This window comes from Aethalodelphis obliquidens, unplaced genomic scaffold, assembly GCF_003676395.1.
Source record: "Aethalodelphis obliquidens isolate GAN/ISIS:26980383/991018 unplaced genomic scaffold, ASM367639v1 scaffold1, whole genome shotgun sequence".
In the NCBI taxonomy this organism is placed as follows: domain Eukaryota; kingdom Metazoa; phylum Chordata; class Mammalia; order Artiodactyla; family Delphinidae; genus Aethalodelphis; species Aethalodelphis obliquidens.
This window is the reverse complement of record NW_020837945.1, coordinates 91,565,587-91,583,244: the sequence shown is the minus strand read 5'-3', so window position 1 is coordinate 91,583,244 and position 17,658 is coordinate 91,565,587. Positions and strand designations below refer to the sequence as shown.

At 38.4% G+C, this 17,658-nt stretch overlaps 1 protein-coding gene across 1 annotated transcript; it reads right to left on the bottom strand.

Annotated features, from left to right (window-relative positions):
• Positions 1–14,943: 14,943 nt before the first annotated feature.
• LOC113622902 (NADH dehydrogenase [ubiquinone] 1 beta subcomplex subunit 11, mitochondrial) lies at positions 14,944–15,566 on the bottom strand. The gene has a single exon (XM_027111598.1). The coding sequence runs from the start codon at positions 15,505–15,507 to the stop codon at positions 15,043–15,045; it is 465 nt and encodes a 154-aa protein (XP_026967399.1). The 5' UTR covers positions 15,508–15,566; the 3' UTR covers positions 14,944–15,042.
• Between the last annotated feature and the right edge of the window lie 2,092 nt (positions 15,567–17,658).

Below are 17,658 nucleotides of genomic sequence, written 5' to 3'. Positions count from 1 at the left end.
GTCTCTTAGGCTGTCTTCATTTCTATTCATTCTTTTTTCTTTATTCTGTTCCGCAGCAGTGAATTCCACCATTCTGTCTTCCAGGTCACTTATCCGTTCTTCTGCCTCAGTTATTCTGCCATTGATTCCTTCTAATGTAGTTTTCATTTCAGTTATTGTATTATTCATCTCTGTTTGCTTGTTATTTAATTCTTTTAGGTCTTTGTTAAACATTTCTTGCATCTTCTCGATCTTTTCCTCCATTCTTTTTCCAAGGTCCTGGATCATCTTCACTATCATTATTCTAAATTCTTTTTCTGGAAACTTGCCTATCTCCACTTCATTTAGTTGTTTTTCTAGGATTTTATCTTGTTCCTTCATCTGGTACATAGCTCTCTGCCTTTTCATCTTGTCTGTCTTTCTGTGAGTGTTGTTTTTGTTCCACAGGCTGCAGGATTGTAGTTCTTCTTGCTTCTTCTGCCTGCCCTCTGGTGGATGAGGCTCTCTTAGAGGCTTGTGTAGGTTTCCTGATTGGAGGGACTCATGGTGGGTAGAGGTGACTGTTTCTCTGGTGGGCAGAGCTCAGTAAAACTTTAATCCACTTGACTCTTGATGGGTAGGGCTGGGCTCCCTCCCTGTTGGTTGTTTGGCCTGAGGCACCCAACACTGGAGCCTACCTGGGCTCTTTGGTGGGGCTAATGGCAAACTCTGGGAAGGCTCACGCTAAGGAGTACTTCCCAGAACTTCTTCTGCCAGTGTCCTTGTCCTCAGAGTGAGCCACAGCCACCCACCACCTCTGCAGTAGACCCTCTAACACTAGCAGGTAGGTCTGTTTCAGTCTCCCTTGGGGTCACTGCTCCTTCCCCTGGGTGCCGATGTGCACACTATTTTGTGTGTGCCCTCCAAGAGTGGAGTCTCTGTTTCCTCCAGTCCTGTCAGAGTCCTGCAATCAAATCCCACTAGCCTTCAAAATCTGATTATCTAGGAATTCCTCCTCCCATTGCCAGACCCCCAGGTTTAGAAGCCTGACATGGGGCTCAGAACCTTCACTCCAGTGGGTGGACTTCTGTGGTATAAGTGTTCTCTAGTTTGTGAGTCACCCACCCAGCAGTTATGGGATTTGATTTTATTGTGATTGCACCATCCCTACCGTCTCATTGCGGCTTCTCCTTTGTCTTTGGATGTGGGGTATCTTTTTTGGTGAGTTCCAGTGTCTTTCTGTTGATGATTGTTCAGCAGTTAGTTGTGTTTCTGGTGTTCTTGCAAGAGGGAGTGAGAGCACATCCTTCTACTTTGCCATCTTTGTTCAGGGCCCTGGGGAGTAAGTATTTTTTATCTTAATTTTTTTTACATACTTAAAATAATTAACTCAAGTACTTTTAATATCCTTTTTTTCCACCTTTTTCTAAGGTACATTTTATAATCAAATTCTTTCATTAAAAGATGATAAACTTCATAAATTTCTATCTGGGCCTTGTCTGAGGCATCATTAGTTTAGAACTTATAGAGTCTGAATTCTTGAATTTCTTTTGTTGTTCAAATATCTGAGTGTCTGTTTTTGTCACTTTGATCATTCATTCATTATGCTTTTAAAATTAAATTTATTTTTCAAATCCAGCACTATGTTGCCTGTCAGGGATATAGGTCAGAGGTAAAGCCCCTGATGTTTAGTGGAAAAGATACAAACATATACAAATAATTGAAGGATAAAAATATTAGAGTAAAACCAAGTTATAATAAGAATACCCCTACCTCTGTCTGAGGAAGTTGGATAAGGCTTTAAGACAGAGGTAACATCAGAGATGTGTATTGATATAAAATAAAAAATTTTGTATTGAGTTCAATATAAGGTTCTATCTAACACCCAGTGCAGTACTTACTAGGAACATGGTTGTTACTGTGTGAATAAAGAATGGGGAAGGTAGTATGCTGGCATAGAAAAGTATACAGGAACATGGTTTGTTGATGGTGTATGTATTGGGTGTTGCTAATATATAGGTCCATGAGATTTGGTGAGGGAATGGCCAGAAATGAACATAAAGAAGTAACATGGAGCCTGATTACAAGGGTTTTGTATTTTTTTCACTAATATGGTCAGGTTGTATCCTATACACAAACCAGGATCAGTAGAAATTTGGCAGTAAGAGAGTGATATATCTGATCTGTTATTTAGAGATGCTACAAGAGAAGAAACTGTTGGAGAGATTGTTGTGTTAAGAGTGTAAGAGAGATCAAAGCTCTAGTAGAATTTTGGAGGGAGTTTTAAGAGAAGTAGGAAATTCCAGAGACATTTCTAGGATAAAACTGACAACATGTCATGACTGACTAGGTTTAGAAAGTGATGGAGAAATAAGAAAAGATGCATACCCTCAAACTTTTATCTACACTCTTATTAAACCAACATGGATAGACTTTGGCTTAGATATGGGGGACACAGAGATAGTTTGGACCCAATATTTGCCCTTGTAAAGCTCATCGCTTGGTGTTTCTCCCAGTGAGATTTTAGTTTTGATGATCATGAGGTTAATTGATTCATGCTTTCCTGATGTATAGGATAAGACTAAGCTTTCCTAAAATATAGAAATTAATCAATGGGTTAAGTCAGCTTGCTTTCTTGAAATCTTCAATCTTTTGTCTTCAATATTTTGATGTCACTGTGCTGGTATGCTACTCTCTTTTTCTTCCTAAATGACTTAGAGTTTGAAAATATGTGTGCAGGACTTCTCAAGAATAACATATTACTGCATTAGAGAGAAATAGAAAAGTATTACCCCCCAGATGTTTATTGTAGTTTGCTTTTGAATATTTGTAGATTGAAATTGAGTAGAGAGGATGTTGATTAGCATGCAGATTTTTTTAGTTGTCTGTAATAGGAAACGAATTGGTGTTTTCCTTAAAGAATGAATTTAAGGAAATGTGGTTTGAAAAGTGTAGTGTTGTTAATCACACTGATCCAAGTAGTAGAAACTATTGATTGAGTAAAATAAGCAGTTTTGATTATTTAACTGCAGGCTTCATTCTGGGAAACCAGAATTAAATGGTGGTAATAACTGCAATACTTAATACATGAAAATTCTGACCTAACACTGGGTGTACTTTTACAAAGATTAACTCATTAAATTATGTGACTTAAATTCTGCATTCTGCCCCTCTGTCATCTGCCCACCCCACCCTTTTCATTATCCCACCTCCCCTGCTCCTAATACTATTCATCTAACCCACAGCTTCTTACTGTTAGAATCCCTGTGCTCTGCAAGTAGCTGTCTTACATGGAATACAATAAATTGGTACACCTCTAACTAGCTTCTGTGGCATCCATGTGGTCCGCCAGAAACTCATATATCCGTGCCATGCCAAATGGTGGAAATATAGGTTGACCCACTGGTATGTCCTAGCTTAGATATACTCTCTCTCTCCAGTACTCTTCTGAGACAGATCTTCTGGTTAGCTGCCCAAACAGACATCTAGCCAGGGAATGAAATACATGAATCCCTTTCTTAGGCACCCCATATAATCTCTCAGTAATATCTTCACATCCTACTCTTGGCTTTAGGGAGAGACTGTAGCCTCTCGTCATGAACATTGATTCCTCACAAAGCAGAGAATTTAATGACAACCCTGTTCTTTTACAGATTCTACAGAGGAGATGAAGTGATGGCTAGTGGTAGCAAGGCCAGTTTTGCCTCCTTTTAGTAAGCTCATGTCTCATCCCCACTTTAGGTAGCTCATAGACCATTCCCTTTTAAGCATGGATTGCTTAGCACCTTTGACAATTCTGCATCAAAAGGAAAAATCTCACATAACATCCTGTTGCAGGCACATCCTAATATACACACCTACACACAAAATGAATTCTGGACACCTTAGTTATCCTAATCACAAAAGTAATAGAAAAGTAAGCTTCTAAACAATGAGACAACACTTTCTCAGAGAGCCATGGCTTTCATGTTGTCCAAAAGAGGAAGGTTAAAAACTTAGAATTATATACAAATTTAGTTTAATGATATTACAAATTTGGTTGTTTGGTTTTCACTTCAGATCTCCCAAATAGAAGAGCTAGGCTGCTCTATGCTTGTACACTGAGAAATGACAACTGTCTAAAGGATTGGGCACGTGTCCTCCTGCAGTCCCGTAGTGTCAGTGTTATGAGTATAGTGTGTTTCAGAAAATAGGATAGTGTATAAAAAATAAATTTTTAATGCCTTTATTGAGATAATTCATATATCTCAAATCTACCTATTTAAAATATACAGTTCAGTAGCTTTTATTATATTCAGAGTTATAATGTGCAACCATTACCACAATCAATTTTGGAACACTTTTGTGCTCACTTTGGCAGCACATATACTAAAATTGGAATTTTAGAACACTTTTCTCACCCCAAAAAATAATCCTATGCCGATTAGCGATCACCTTCCATCTCGTCATCTTCCCAGGCCCTGGCAACCACTAATCTACTTTCTGCCTCTGTGAATTCATGTATTCTGGACATTTCATAAAAATAGAATCATACAATGTGCCATCTTTTGTGGCTTGTTTCACTTAGCATATTGTTTTCAAGGTTCATGCATGTTGTAGCATGTATCAGTATCTCATTCATTTTTTATTACAGAAAAAAATTGTAAATAAATTGTAAAGACTCTATTGCAAGTTGGGTTCTCCACAAAGGAGCTTAGAGATGGAATTAGGCATGCAAAAGATTTACTGGTGAGTAACATCTGTGAAAGGAAAGGAGCAGAAGCAGGGTTGTATAGGGAGGCCATCAGATCACAGTGCACTTCTCCCGCCAGGATCCCCCAGAGCAAAGCTTGCCCATTGGAGGAGTCTTCCTCTGGGAGGAAATGCTAGGCTCTGGTACTACTGCCTTGCTTGGTGATTGGCCAGGGGCTGTCCTGAGAAGAAGCTGGAAGCTGAGACAAACCATACTCCTTGCTGGTGGGCAGCAAGTCCTTTCTTAAAGAGCAGTCTGGTGTCACATCTTTATGACTAACATGGCTAAAATAAGCATCCATTAAAAACAAAACAAAACAAAACAGCCTCAGTTATCTGAATGTGCTCTCTGGGAATGCTGGATTAAAAATAAGCCTCCACTGCATATTCATTTGTTGTCTTTTCTTCCTTAGCAGTTGGAAAGCAGAGGCTCTCACTTTCTTCCTTGTTTTCAAGCGACCAAATTCTTTAAATTGAAGTATAGTTAATTTACAATGTCGTGTTAGTTTCAAGCGTACAGCAAAGTGATTCATATATACATATGTGTATACATTCTTTTTCAGATTCTTTTCCATTACAGGTTATTATAAGATATTAGATATAGTTCCCTGTGCTATACAGTAGGTCCTTTTTGTTTACCTATTTTATACATAGTAGTGTATATATGTTAATCTCAAGCTCCTAATTTATCCCTCTCTCCTCCATCATCTTCTTCCTTTCTGAGTCAACTTTCTTCAAGTAAGAATCTTTGCAGACAGTGGGAGCTCAATAAATGCCATTGATTGACAGACCTGGACAGGCAAGACAAATATTTCTTACTTGGACCTAAAATCTTCTTTTTGGCACACAATAAAAGAGCACCATAACTCTTGTCACTCTACACCAAGATGTTCTACAGTTTACAAAGTGCATGTGAAAATTGTTCTGAGACTATTGGGTAGCCTCCCAAAGGGTGTGCAGCTAGGGTAATGATACGGGCAATAGAAACCATGATTCTATACCATGCTTACTGCTCCCAGCACACTGACAGATATCATTGGCAGTGAATGCCCATGTTTAGGTTATAGGCTTTAAAGACTCACACCTTTGTTAACACTGCAGCTCCATAGCTCCAGAACTACTTCTTATTGAAATCTTCTTATGAATAACATTGAACCATGTGCTCCATCCAGTCCCCAAGTGCCCAAAACCTTCCTGAATTCCACATACCTTGTTGTGAACTGGAAAACTAATCTGTACTCCCTCAGCCATGAAATTTGCCACTCAGAAAACTACATATTTGTAATTTGAAAACCTGCAATGATACATTGTAACTGAAAGATGATCTAATCTCTAGGCACATATTGCTTTTGGTTTTCGTTATTGAAGATGGAAGAGATTTCTCTCATTTCAATGATGGATCTCTATGTACTTCTTATGAATCATGGTGGCAGTGTGATAAAATTAAGACATTTCATTGATTCAGTTATGAAGGACTTCATTGCTCACCATGGGTGATAAAAACTGCATCATTGTTTACACATAATATACATATTTAAGGACATAATTCATTTCAGAGTGCACAGCACATTATGTGATCATAGAGAAAAGCTTTTTAAAAAATTTTCCTTAAACTCCTTTGGGGCAAAAACAATAGAACAGCTTTGGAAAATAATAGAAAGCCATACAACATCAGGAATTAATTAACTAAAGTTTATTGCTTCATACACTTTAATTTCAATCACAGTACTAATGAGTAGAGTGATTATGTAATTTGTCAATTGTCATAATCTTTTCAAGGGACAGAATACTGCAGTCTCCTCCTTGTTAACTTGGACACCTGTCCAGAAACTACTGTCCTACCTCCTTGTAAAGAACCTCTCTCTACGAAATATAGATTAAATTAGCAGAATATTTTGACCAAGACATACATGTATTTCATTGTTTATTTTAGTAGGATATAAAAAATTATGATACAACCCTTTGCCACCAAGTGTTCTCCTTTCTCTGTTCTAACACAAGGACATAGTGGAAATTAATAAATAAAACTGGAACTCAAACAACTCAAGTGATTAAAGAGTTTGAAAATATTGAAAAAATATATCTACACTTAAAAGATTGTTAACTGTTAGACGTAGAAAAGCAACAGTACATTTTTTGAAGATGATGAAAGTCAAATGCACCTAATACTATCCAATGTAGGCCTGAGAACACTATGTCTACTGTGAGAAAACAATAACATGGCTGATAAATTGCACTATTCTTTCTGTGTTGATGAGAGATTTGATTTCCTGAAGGATTGAAAGTTAAAGGAATGAAAAAATACAGCAAAGGGTATCTCTACTCTTAACCTGTTCTGTTTAATGTGGAGCTTGGTCCATCTGCTGTTTCTACAATTTGACCCTCTCCCTTCCACATATGTCTGCATAGGCACACTATTCTCCGTCTTCCCTTCATGCTTCAACAGGCTTCATCTTCAGTTCTCTTGTGAAAAGTTGACAAGCGGACTTTAAGGAAAATCAAGGTGGTCTTTTGAATGCCAGAAAATGGTCTAAAAAAATGCACATAGACTACAGTATTATTAGGAATGAATATATGTTTCTTCTAGAGATGGTATGGTACTGGTATTCCAGGGTTATGCCAATCACACAGATTTTCAACCTGTATTGAGTGAATATTTACTATCTGCATGTTGGTACTGTTCTGGGCATTAATACTGTTTCCCAAGTAGAGAGACATTCCATAATCTAGGTGTTCAGAGGAACATTGAACCCTGTTCTCAATGCCATGGTCTAAGTGTTAAGTTTTCCAAGGGAGGGTCTGGAAATTATCTTTGATGATTAAAGGGGATATTCGGCGTGGTCAAGATAAAACTTTTCATCATATGATATGTCATTTTTGTTGTTGTTCTTTTTTTTTTAAAAAAAACTGGAGTTTTTTATTTATTGGAGTATAATTACTCCAATGGAGTATAATTACTTTACAATGGTGTGTTAGTTTCTGCTGTATAACAAAGTGAATCAGCTATACATAAACATATATCCCCATATATCCTCCCTCTTGCGTCTCCCTCACACCCTCCCTACCCCAACCCTCTAGGTGGACACAAAGAACCGAGCTGATCTCCCTGTGCTATGTGGCTGCTTCCCACTAGCTATCTATTTTACATTTGGTAGTGTATTTATGTCCATGCCACTCTCTCACTTCATCCCAGCTTACCCTTCCCCCTCCCCGTGTCCTTAAGTCCATTCTCTACATCTGCGTCTTTATTCCTGTCCTGCCCCTAGGTTCTTCAGAACCATTTTTTTTAAAGATTCCATATATATGTGTTAGCATACAGTATTTGTTTTTCTCTTTCTGACTTACTTCCCTCTGTATGACAGACTCTAGGTCCATCCACCTCACTACAAATAACTCAGTTTCGTTTCTTTTTATGGCTGAGTAATATTCCATTGTATATATGTGCCACATCTTCTTTATCCATTTATCTGTCGACGGACACTTAGGTTGCTTCCATGTCCTGGCTATTGTAAATAGAGCTGCAATGAACACTGTGGTACATGACTCTTTTTGAATTCTGGTTTTCTCAGGGTATATGCCCAGTAGTGGGATTGCTGGGTCATATGGTAATTCTATTCTATTTGTAGTTTTTTAAGGAACCTCCATACTGTTCTCCATAGTGGCTGTATCAATTTACATTCCCACTAACAGTGCGAGAGGGTTCCATTTTCTCCACACCCTGTCCAACATTTATTGTTTCTAGATTTTTTGATAATGGCCATTCTGACTGGTGTAAGGTGTTACTTCATTGTAGTTTTGATTTGCATTTCTCTAATGATTAGTGATATTGAGCATCCTTTCATGTGTTTGTTGGCGATCTGTATATCTTCTTTGGAGAAATGTCTATTTAGGTCTTTTGCCCATTTTTGGATTGGGTTGTTTGTTTTTTTGATATTGAGCTGCATGAGCTGCTTGTATATTTTGGGGATTAATCCTTTGTCAGTTGCTTCATTTGCAAATATGTTCTCCCATTTTGAAGGTTGTCTTTTCGTCTTGTTTACGGTTTCCTTTGCTGTGCAAAAACTTTTAAGTTTCATTAGGTCCCGTTTGTTTATTTTTGTTTTTATTTCCATTTCTCTAGGAGGTGGGTCAAAAAGGATCTTGCTGTGATGTATGTCATAGTGTGTTCTACCTCTGTTTTCCTTTAAGTGTTTTATATTGTCTGGCCCTACATTTTGGTGTTTAATCCATTTTGAGTTTATTTTTGTGTATGGTGTTAGGGAGTGTTCTAATTTCATGCTTTTATATGTAGCTGTCCAGTTCATATGATCTGTATTAAAGCATGTCTTCTATGTGTATAGAAGCAGGCAGAACCCTAGAGTAATTATTATGAGTTAAAATGACAGAGAGCCACATTTGAACTAAGTATGAGGAAGAACTAGTTCAATGTTAGAGCAGTTCAACTTTAATATAAAGTATTTTTATTCATTCAACAGGTATTTACTGGCGCTACTGCGCACCTCTTCTGTATACGTATATTTAATAAAGAAAGTGTGCACTTCCCATTCTTGGAAGCAGAAGGAGGTTGACAAGCCAAGCAAAGCAAGATAACCGTTTGCTGGAGGTGTGGAGAATGGCTTCCTGCACTGTTTAGGCAATTGGACCAGATCTCCCCTGTATTCCCTCATAGGGCTGAGTTTCAGTTACACCATATTATATGGGCAGTAGTTAGAAAGACAGTACATGGTAAGTGCTGTAAGAGAGGTATAAAAATAAGTTCTAGGGGCTTCCCTGGTGGTGCAGTGGTTGGGAGTCCTGCCGATACAGGGGACGCGGGTTCGTGGCCCAGTCCGGGAGGATCCCACATGCTGTGGAGCAGCTGGGCCCGTGAGCCATGGCCGCTGGGCCTGCACGTCAGGAGGCTGTGCTCCACAGCGGGAGAAGCCACAGCAGTGAGAGGCCCGCGTACCGCAAAAAAAAAAAAAAAAAAAAGAAAGTAAAAAACGTTTTATAGGATTTAGTGGAGAAAAAATAATATTAGAAGTAATATAAAAATAATATTAGAAGGCTGTATAGTGATAAAAAGTGAGATTTGAAGGGAACCTTTAAGGATTGATAAGACTTAGTGTAAGAGGAAATATAGGGTCTAGGAAGGGGGAACAAAATGGGTGAAGAGTTGAAGAGACAAGTGCTTGATGTGCTCAGGAGGGATAGTGTTAAGCATCCTGGCCATAATCATGATTTTTATGGAGGAATAACAGGGACTTAGGCTAGAGAAATAGGCAGAGAGGGAATGCTTCTCCTCTCCTTTATGGACAGAAGGGCAAAATACCCCATGTGTACATTGGTTACTTAATACAAAACTTTTGTGCCCCAGGAGACAGGTCAGGGTCACTATTTCCTTTTACTAAAGGAAATTAAGACTTTATTAAGACTTTAGATAAACTTGAGTCTTTTCTCCTTGTAGGGAAGTGTGAGAATAGATATCTATTGCTTTTGACTGTCAGCTGCTGCTGTTGGTTCACTACTGAGATAACAGTTTACTCTTATTCAAGCTGTTAAAGTACTAGATCACAGAGTTTAAGTAACAAATAGATGATCCAGAGAATGACATTGCTTCTCACTGACTACAGGGTTACACTTCAGTCAAGGGTCTTCTCCAAGTGAGAAACAGTTCAAATATTTGGAGGATAGAGAAGGAACGAATGCAAAAGTAGTGTGTGTATGTGGGTTTAATAGACTAGTTCTCTTACTTTTCAGTGGAACTTTTACTATTACACTGGCTTTTACGCAGTTGCCTAATGTGCAAAAATAATTCCAATATTTGCATTGACACAAATGACACAGGATTATGAAACATTTTACAGAAATCTCTGTGCTTACGTGTATTTATATATGTGTTAAATGCATGTGTTGTAATTTGTGTGAACTACTCACCCAGTTGAGCAATAATGACTAAATTAGGCAATGAAATGAATGCATTCTATCATATTTAACGTGAAGGTGCTTGATGTCTCTTGGCTGGTTTTCCTCTATTTCTTAATTACGTCCATGTGTTTTCATGTAAAGATGAGCTGAACATACAGATGTCCAAAAACTTCTGTAATGCCATCTAATGGAGTCAACATTGTTTTCCATACATTTTAAAAAATAATTTGCATCATTTTAAACATTTATGCCTTTTGAAACTGCCATGTTTAACTGTAGAATGGAAAAGATAGTTTTTGTGACTTCTCACTTGAGGATCTCAGCTGGGTGGAATTATTTACTAGAGCTTATCAAATGACTATAGCCTTTGTTTCCTTTCTTGGCTTGTCCCCTTCAGTCTTCTCTGAATTTCTGTTACAAGTGTTTACCTGATGACAGTGAGAATTACATCTTGGCATGAAGAGCCCAATGGATGCTGTCCCAGAGTTGAGGGGTATTGCACTCTGTAACTGCAGAATTATGGCTAAATCCTAGCCAATCCTGACCCTTTGCAGAACTTCATCACTGGGATCAGAGTTCTTTATATTTTGTGCAGTCAGATAGTGTGCATTTTGTACCCCTGGCAAACTGCCAATCTCTAAGCCAAATTCAGCCCACAGAGTTTTCATATATTTTTTTAATGCCTCAGTGGGTGCTGAGTGCTACAATTCTCATATTTGTTTCTTAAGCTGCCCTATCTGGGTACATCAACATTATCTGTCTGGCCCTGAAATCCTGAGTGCTTGAGTCTCCTGCAGTGCTAGAGGGTGTGTTGGAGAAGGCTGCGGCAATAACAGGTTATAAACCCTACCTGCAAAATTCTTATATCAGAAATTTCAGAGGGCTTTCAGGGTATCCATCGTTTAAAAAGTACTCCCTGGCTATGCTATAGTTCAGGCAGGGTTGAGAACCATTGTGATAAGAGGAACCATTTGCCTCATTAGATTCACTAACTAGAAAATATACACTAACTCAAAGCTTAGACTGTTGCTCTAGTTCTCAAAGGAAAAAAAACCCAAAACTCTCAATAAATAAACAAACAAAACCACAAAACCTGTATTGAGTGATTACTACGTGCTAAGCATGTCATGTATGTTATGCTATCCAGTCTCCACACTAATGGAACATTTTCTGGTTCTCATCTTCTCAGTTTCCTGACCTTGATCTCTATGTCATGTCCCTCTCTTACTCTTTGCATATACTAAGGCCCTCACTCTGCCTCTTTACCCTGGTGTATTTGCTTCATAAGAATTTATTTTTCAACTGAAATTATTTTATTTGTTCATTTTTTTGTTGTCTTGCTCCTGTTTTGGAATGTAAGCTCCATGAGGACAGGTCTTTGTTTTGTTCATTTCGATATTCCATGGACCTAGAATCATGGCTGCTCCATTATCAGAACTGAGTAGATATTTGTTAAATTAATAAATGTCTGCTCATTTATCATTCTTCTTGACTTCCTATTGCATCTTCTCTGTTTCCTTTCCTTTTGATTAGAAAATTCTAAGACTTATTTGAGGTCAATTTTTTTAGTATCTTTGAAGAAAAAACACTGTACAACATTTTTATATTTCCAAAATAGTATCTCAGTATTGCTGTAGTTACAATCACCCAACCAGGATCATCTTGTTATATAGGGGTGATTTTAAGAAGGAACAAATGCAGGATAAAATTTATTCTTTATTTTTAATCTTTCAATCATACTCATTTAATTGTAGTTTTACATACCTCACAAAGGTATCGTGATAATTAATGTCTGTTTAGTCATTTCAAAATAATAAGGCACCCTGAACCCCTAAGGCAAAAAGAGTTCTATGAATGTACATAATTAGTATTATAGTTTTCTCATTTGTAGAACACAGAGAGAAAATACCTATTCACAGTCACAAGGGTATTATTGAGATTAATTAATTAATGTTTATAAAGCAGCCAGAATGTGGGGAAAAATACATTTTCTTTGCTATTTAAAGTGCATTTCAAAGGTAAAGAGGCAAATTATGTTTGCAGTTTAGAGTTATTTACTTATTTATCTTGAATGTTCAGATAAATTGCAGTTTTTACACTTGTTCTCCTGAATCACGTACCAGGTCCTAATACCCTTTTCACTTCTTCTGTACTTGAGCAGACCCTATAGCCCTTTGTTTTTTCAAAGTGGAAGTAACTGCTCAATGCATAACATATTATTTCTTCTTTTCAAATGTAGCTTATTCTGAAAAACATACAGGTTATCTTAGTCCTGTTTTATTTTTTCTTTGTCAACATGGTATGCTTTATTTTGCCCTTTGAATATGATTTTATGTAAAGCTATTGAATTTGACATTTCTTTATCTAGGCAGATGTGGGTGTGATGCTACAGTTTTGGTTCTTTACCATGAGTATGACACTTGACTTCAGATTGCTGCCTTTCGATTGAGTGGTTATTAAGATGTAGGCTCTGAGAGAATGAGACACAGACTATAGTTATGTTGCTTTCCTGCCATATTTATTTATTTTGTTTTATGCTCTTTGAAGTCTTTGAAATTGAAACTAAACGTTCATGATTTTTTTAATGGGTTCCAAATGTGAATTTTGGCTCTAAACTTTGTCAATGTACTCTACTTCCCTATTCAAATTTGCCTCTTCATTACCTCCTTATCGCTGTGTTTTCAGTAGATTACAGCAGGCTCTTCTCAGTTGATATTGACCCTTTTGTCCTAATTTAGTGCATCTTCCACAGCCAGTGACTGTGTAAAGGCACAGGGATTACATGATTAGCTGTGGTATCTTTATACCAGTATCTAGTTAGTTAACTGGTACCAAAAGGCCAGGGCACAGCCAGGAGCTCTAGTTAAATAAGCATCAAGCTGCCATCTGATTATTTTTGCGTGATCCCTTGCTTGGCAAAAAGCTTTCCAGAAAAAAGTAAAATTATGCTTGTTATTCTTGTGCAGAGAGGATGATTAATCTGTTTTGTATTTCCCTCCCAGACCCCCAGTTGTCCCTTCCTCTATGACAAGGAGCCCTGAGATTTTTTGGGTTTTCCGTTTAGGTTCCATTTGGGTTTTCCTATTAACAAATAGGAAACCATTTGCTAATAATGGAGAAGAAATTTAGGGAAAGATAATACATCTTGATGTGGAAAGATCAGGTATAAAACTGAATTGTAAAGTTATATAAAAGGCGTAGGTCCATGGTGTATCGAAGAAACACAAGGTTTGTCTGAAAGTTTAGTTAAGGTTATGCCCTTCTATAGTAATAAAGATTAAGGGAACATCACTCAGCTTCCCTCCTTCTACCCTCAATATACAAAAATTAAATTTGCTTCTTCTCTAGTGCCTTATCAAATAAATATAGATATTCTGATACGAAGTTAGAACATCTGGCTAATCTCATCATTGTGATTATTACATGATGTATAAAACATAGTTCTGTAAATCAGCAGAAAATAAAGTTCACTAACTGGTTAACTAATGGGTTAATATAATATATTTGGTTTATATTCTTGTAAGGACCCATGAAGAGATGAGATGACATCTTTGGGGGTTAGAGTTGGATTTGAATTCTTAGAGATGATGAAATTTTTAGGTTTTCTTTTCCTCCCTCCAAACTGACAAAATATTTCACAAGTTAAGGAAAACATTGAAAGTGTAATGAAAACACAATGCGCAAAACTGCCTAAATGCATCTCGTTTATTTACATTTCTAGATTTTGCAAAGCTAAATTATTGGATTTCTTCATTGTTTTGACAGAGCCATGCTGAAAAGTAACTTAATACTTCTTGTAAGGTGCTTTTAGCTAGAGCCGGAACTACAAAGACTACTGGGTTAGAAATAGGCTTCATTCAACACAGGGTTTGCCAGGAATGTGCTTTGCTCTCTTGACCTCAAGACTGATTAAAGATTAATTTGTTATCTTTAACTTTTAAAATAGTTTAACAGAAGATGGAAATGTATCACTATATACCCTTAGATAAATCTTTACATTTTTACAAATAGATAAATTGTTGTATAACTATTGTCTTGTTCTGTGGCATGTACAGTTGTTTGCTTGGCTAGTTGGGGTGTTATGAACTTATTTATATTCAGTAAAATAATATCACCCTCTTCCATAATGAAAGGTACTCTGCCTTGACTTGTTATTGACTTTTTTAAAAATGTAAGATAGAAAATATGTGTACATAACAATATACAACTTTGATGATGCTGTCAGAGATGTATGTGCCTAAAAAACTCCAATCACACTATGTGAAGATGAGTATTTGAAGTATAACCCAGCTTTTGGTTGAAGACCCTATGTCTGCTTTTACTCTTTTTTTTTTTTTTTTTTCTCTCACAGTTTCAGTCCCTTTAATTAGGTGCTCTGAAGAGAGGGCAGAATGGCAGACAAGGGGTGGAGAAGGTGGTGCTTCTTAAGCCCCTTTCAGTAACCGGTCAGTCCTCATCCTCTGGCAGCTGGATCTTGCTGGGGTCGAAGCAGTTGGAGTCCATGATGGGGAGGCCATTGGCCTCTCGGTATTTTACAAGCCTCTCAGCTTCCCGGCGGGCCCACTCCTGCATCCTGTAGTCAGGCAGATAAGCCACAAAGGTGCTGCCAAGGACCAAGATGATGGAGAAGCCAAAGAAGAAGACGACCCGCATGTTCCAGAGGTCCACAGCAGGGTCCCTGTCATAACCGTGGGAGTCTGGGTTCTTCTCGTAGAGGTTTTCGTCCTCGGGATCTGGGTCCTCCTGCCAGCGTAAAGTCGGTTCCGGCGGCCGCTTTCCCGCCACAGCGGACGGGGCGATCACAGCCCTGGAGGAGCTGGATTCCCAGCGAACACGGGCAGCCGGGAGCCTTCGCCTCGCCGCCACCGCCAAAAGGCGGCGGCCGCACAAACCTAACATCCCGGCCACCATGACAGATCGTTCTGCAGTTTATCGGGGGCGGGGACGGAAATGTGACTGCGCAGCTGCAGCTAGTCCGAGCGTGAGAATTGTCGCTCCGCCCCTACCGCAATAGGTCCCGAGTCGAGATTTTGTTTTCAAAAGGGCGAGGCGTCCTCTTTCCCTCCCTCTGTCACGGCCTCACGGAAGCAACCATCTTCTTATCCTCTCGATCAGGCTATGGAATTTCTGACCGAAAGGCTGTGGAATTTCCTTGAAAATAAAGCGGTAGCACTCGTGTGAATTCCGTTCCCAACCAATCGCACGGAGAGCTCCCTTGCCCTCTGGCGAGAAGGGCGGAGCTTCCGTTGCTCTTTCATCTTAGAAGGAAGCCAACCTTTTTTTTTTTTTTTGCAGTACGCGGGCCTCTCACTGTTGTGGCCTACTCCCGTTGCGGAGCACAGGCTCGGGACGCGCAGGCTCAGCGGCCATGGCTCACGGGCTCCGCAGCTCCGCAGCATGTGGCATCTTCCCGGACTGGGGCACGAACCCCCCGTCCCCTGCATCGGCAGGCGGACTCCCAACCACTGCACCACCAGGGAAGCTGCTTTTACTCTTTGAGTCGCAAACCATATTTACTGAAATAGAGTTGCCCCATGATTTGATTAACATAGATCATGTACTACAATAGCTAGCACAGTGCTGGATGGAATGAAATCTTTTGTTGAATAAATGGGTTAAAGACATAATAGTCAATTTAGAAGGCATATTGAAAGTTTGTCATGAGGGGAAGAAAGCATCAAAATTGAAGTCACTGAGCAATTTTAGCAAATGTTGAAGGGTTCAGGGTACTGAAGTCTCATCGCAGGTTTCACTGAGTTCTCTTTATTAACTGGACCAGATGTGGTACATTTTTTATGCCCAGGCAGAAGTTTCTGTATTTAGCTGGGGGAATAATCCTTTAACTCTGAATTGCAAAATGATTAGTCTCTTGTTTGCCATGAACCTTATGGTCTGTACCCCTTGTTCAAGCAATTAATCATGCCTTGCAGTGTTTCATGGGTGTTCCCTTGCATAGTTATTTAGCTCTTCCATTGTTTATGGCCCCATGTAGAACATATCCACAAGTAAATTGTTGAGGCAGGGAACAAGTTGTTTGTGTGTGTGTGTGTGTGTGTGCGTGGTGTGGTGTGGGTATCTGTCCATGATTGTATGTTCTGAATTCATTAAATGTCAAAAATATTGCAGGTTTGATAGTATTTCGATGAATTCCAGAAGAATCAGTACTATAAAATAGGTTAGGACTGTATAATATTCATTAAAAGAGTTACCGTTGTATAATTATGAGAAAGGACATAGCATGTAAGAGTTGACCCCTAAAAAAAAATAAACAGTTGGAAGCATGAAGGGAACCTGTGGAAGGAACTGTGAGTTGGTGGATATTGATGGGAGAGGGGAGGGGCTAGCTCAGTACTCGGCAGGACCTTATCAAAGCACATTGTATTTTAAGTACCTAAAGTTTTCAAAGCCTTGGAATATATTAGTATATTAAGGAACTCAGCTTATCTAGGTTTATCTGTGATCAATCTGATTTCCTTCATCTGTTAAGTTGATTAAGAGAAATGTGTATTATTTGGTGATAAATGAAGAACACAGCACAGCAGAGGCATATTGCATTTGTAGATTTAAAACGCATTAAACATTTGCTTTAGACAACACCATGAAGAAAAATGACTTTTCATAGATTTCCATGAGCAAAAGTGTCTGGAAAGGTAGCCTAAAAAACGAAAGGAAGTCAATGTACACATGAATGGAAGAAAATTATTGCTATGGCAACTGGTGTGTGGCATTAGAAGCAAACTTATACTGTGCTTAAAAAGATGATCCTATAAATGAATGGATAAACTTTTAAAATGTTTGCCCTTTCTTAACTCAAATAATTCAGAAGTAGCTCCCTGAACAAAATTGCAATCTGAGAATTGTTGGAAAACCATAGTTGTTAATATCCATTTTATCTCTGGAATAGGGCTTAAATGTATTTTTTAAACCTAGCTAGGACAGAGATATGTCCTAGGGACATATCAAGAAGGGAATACATCTTCTGGGTTTTTATAAATTGGTGATCAACTTGTATGTCAATTTCTTATACTTAAGCTGAAACTTCATGTGCTTTCTGATAACTTT

Excerpts from the sequence above, each read along its gene's own strand:
- LOC113622902 (XM_027111598.1), bottom strand. The coding sequence starts at position 15,507 with ATGGTGGCCGGGATGTTAGGTTTGTGCGGCCGCCGCCTTTTGGCGGTG.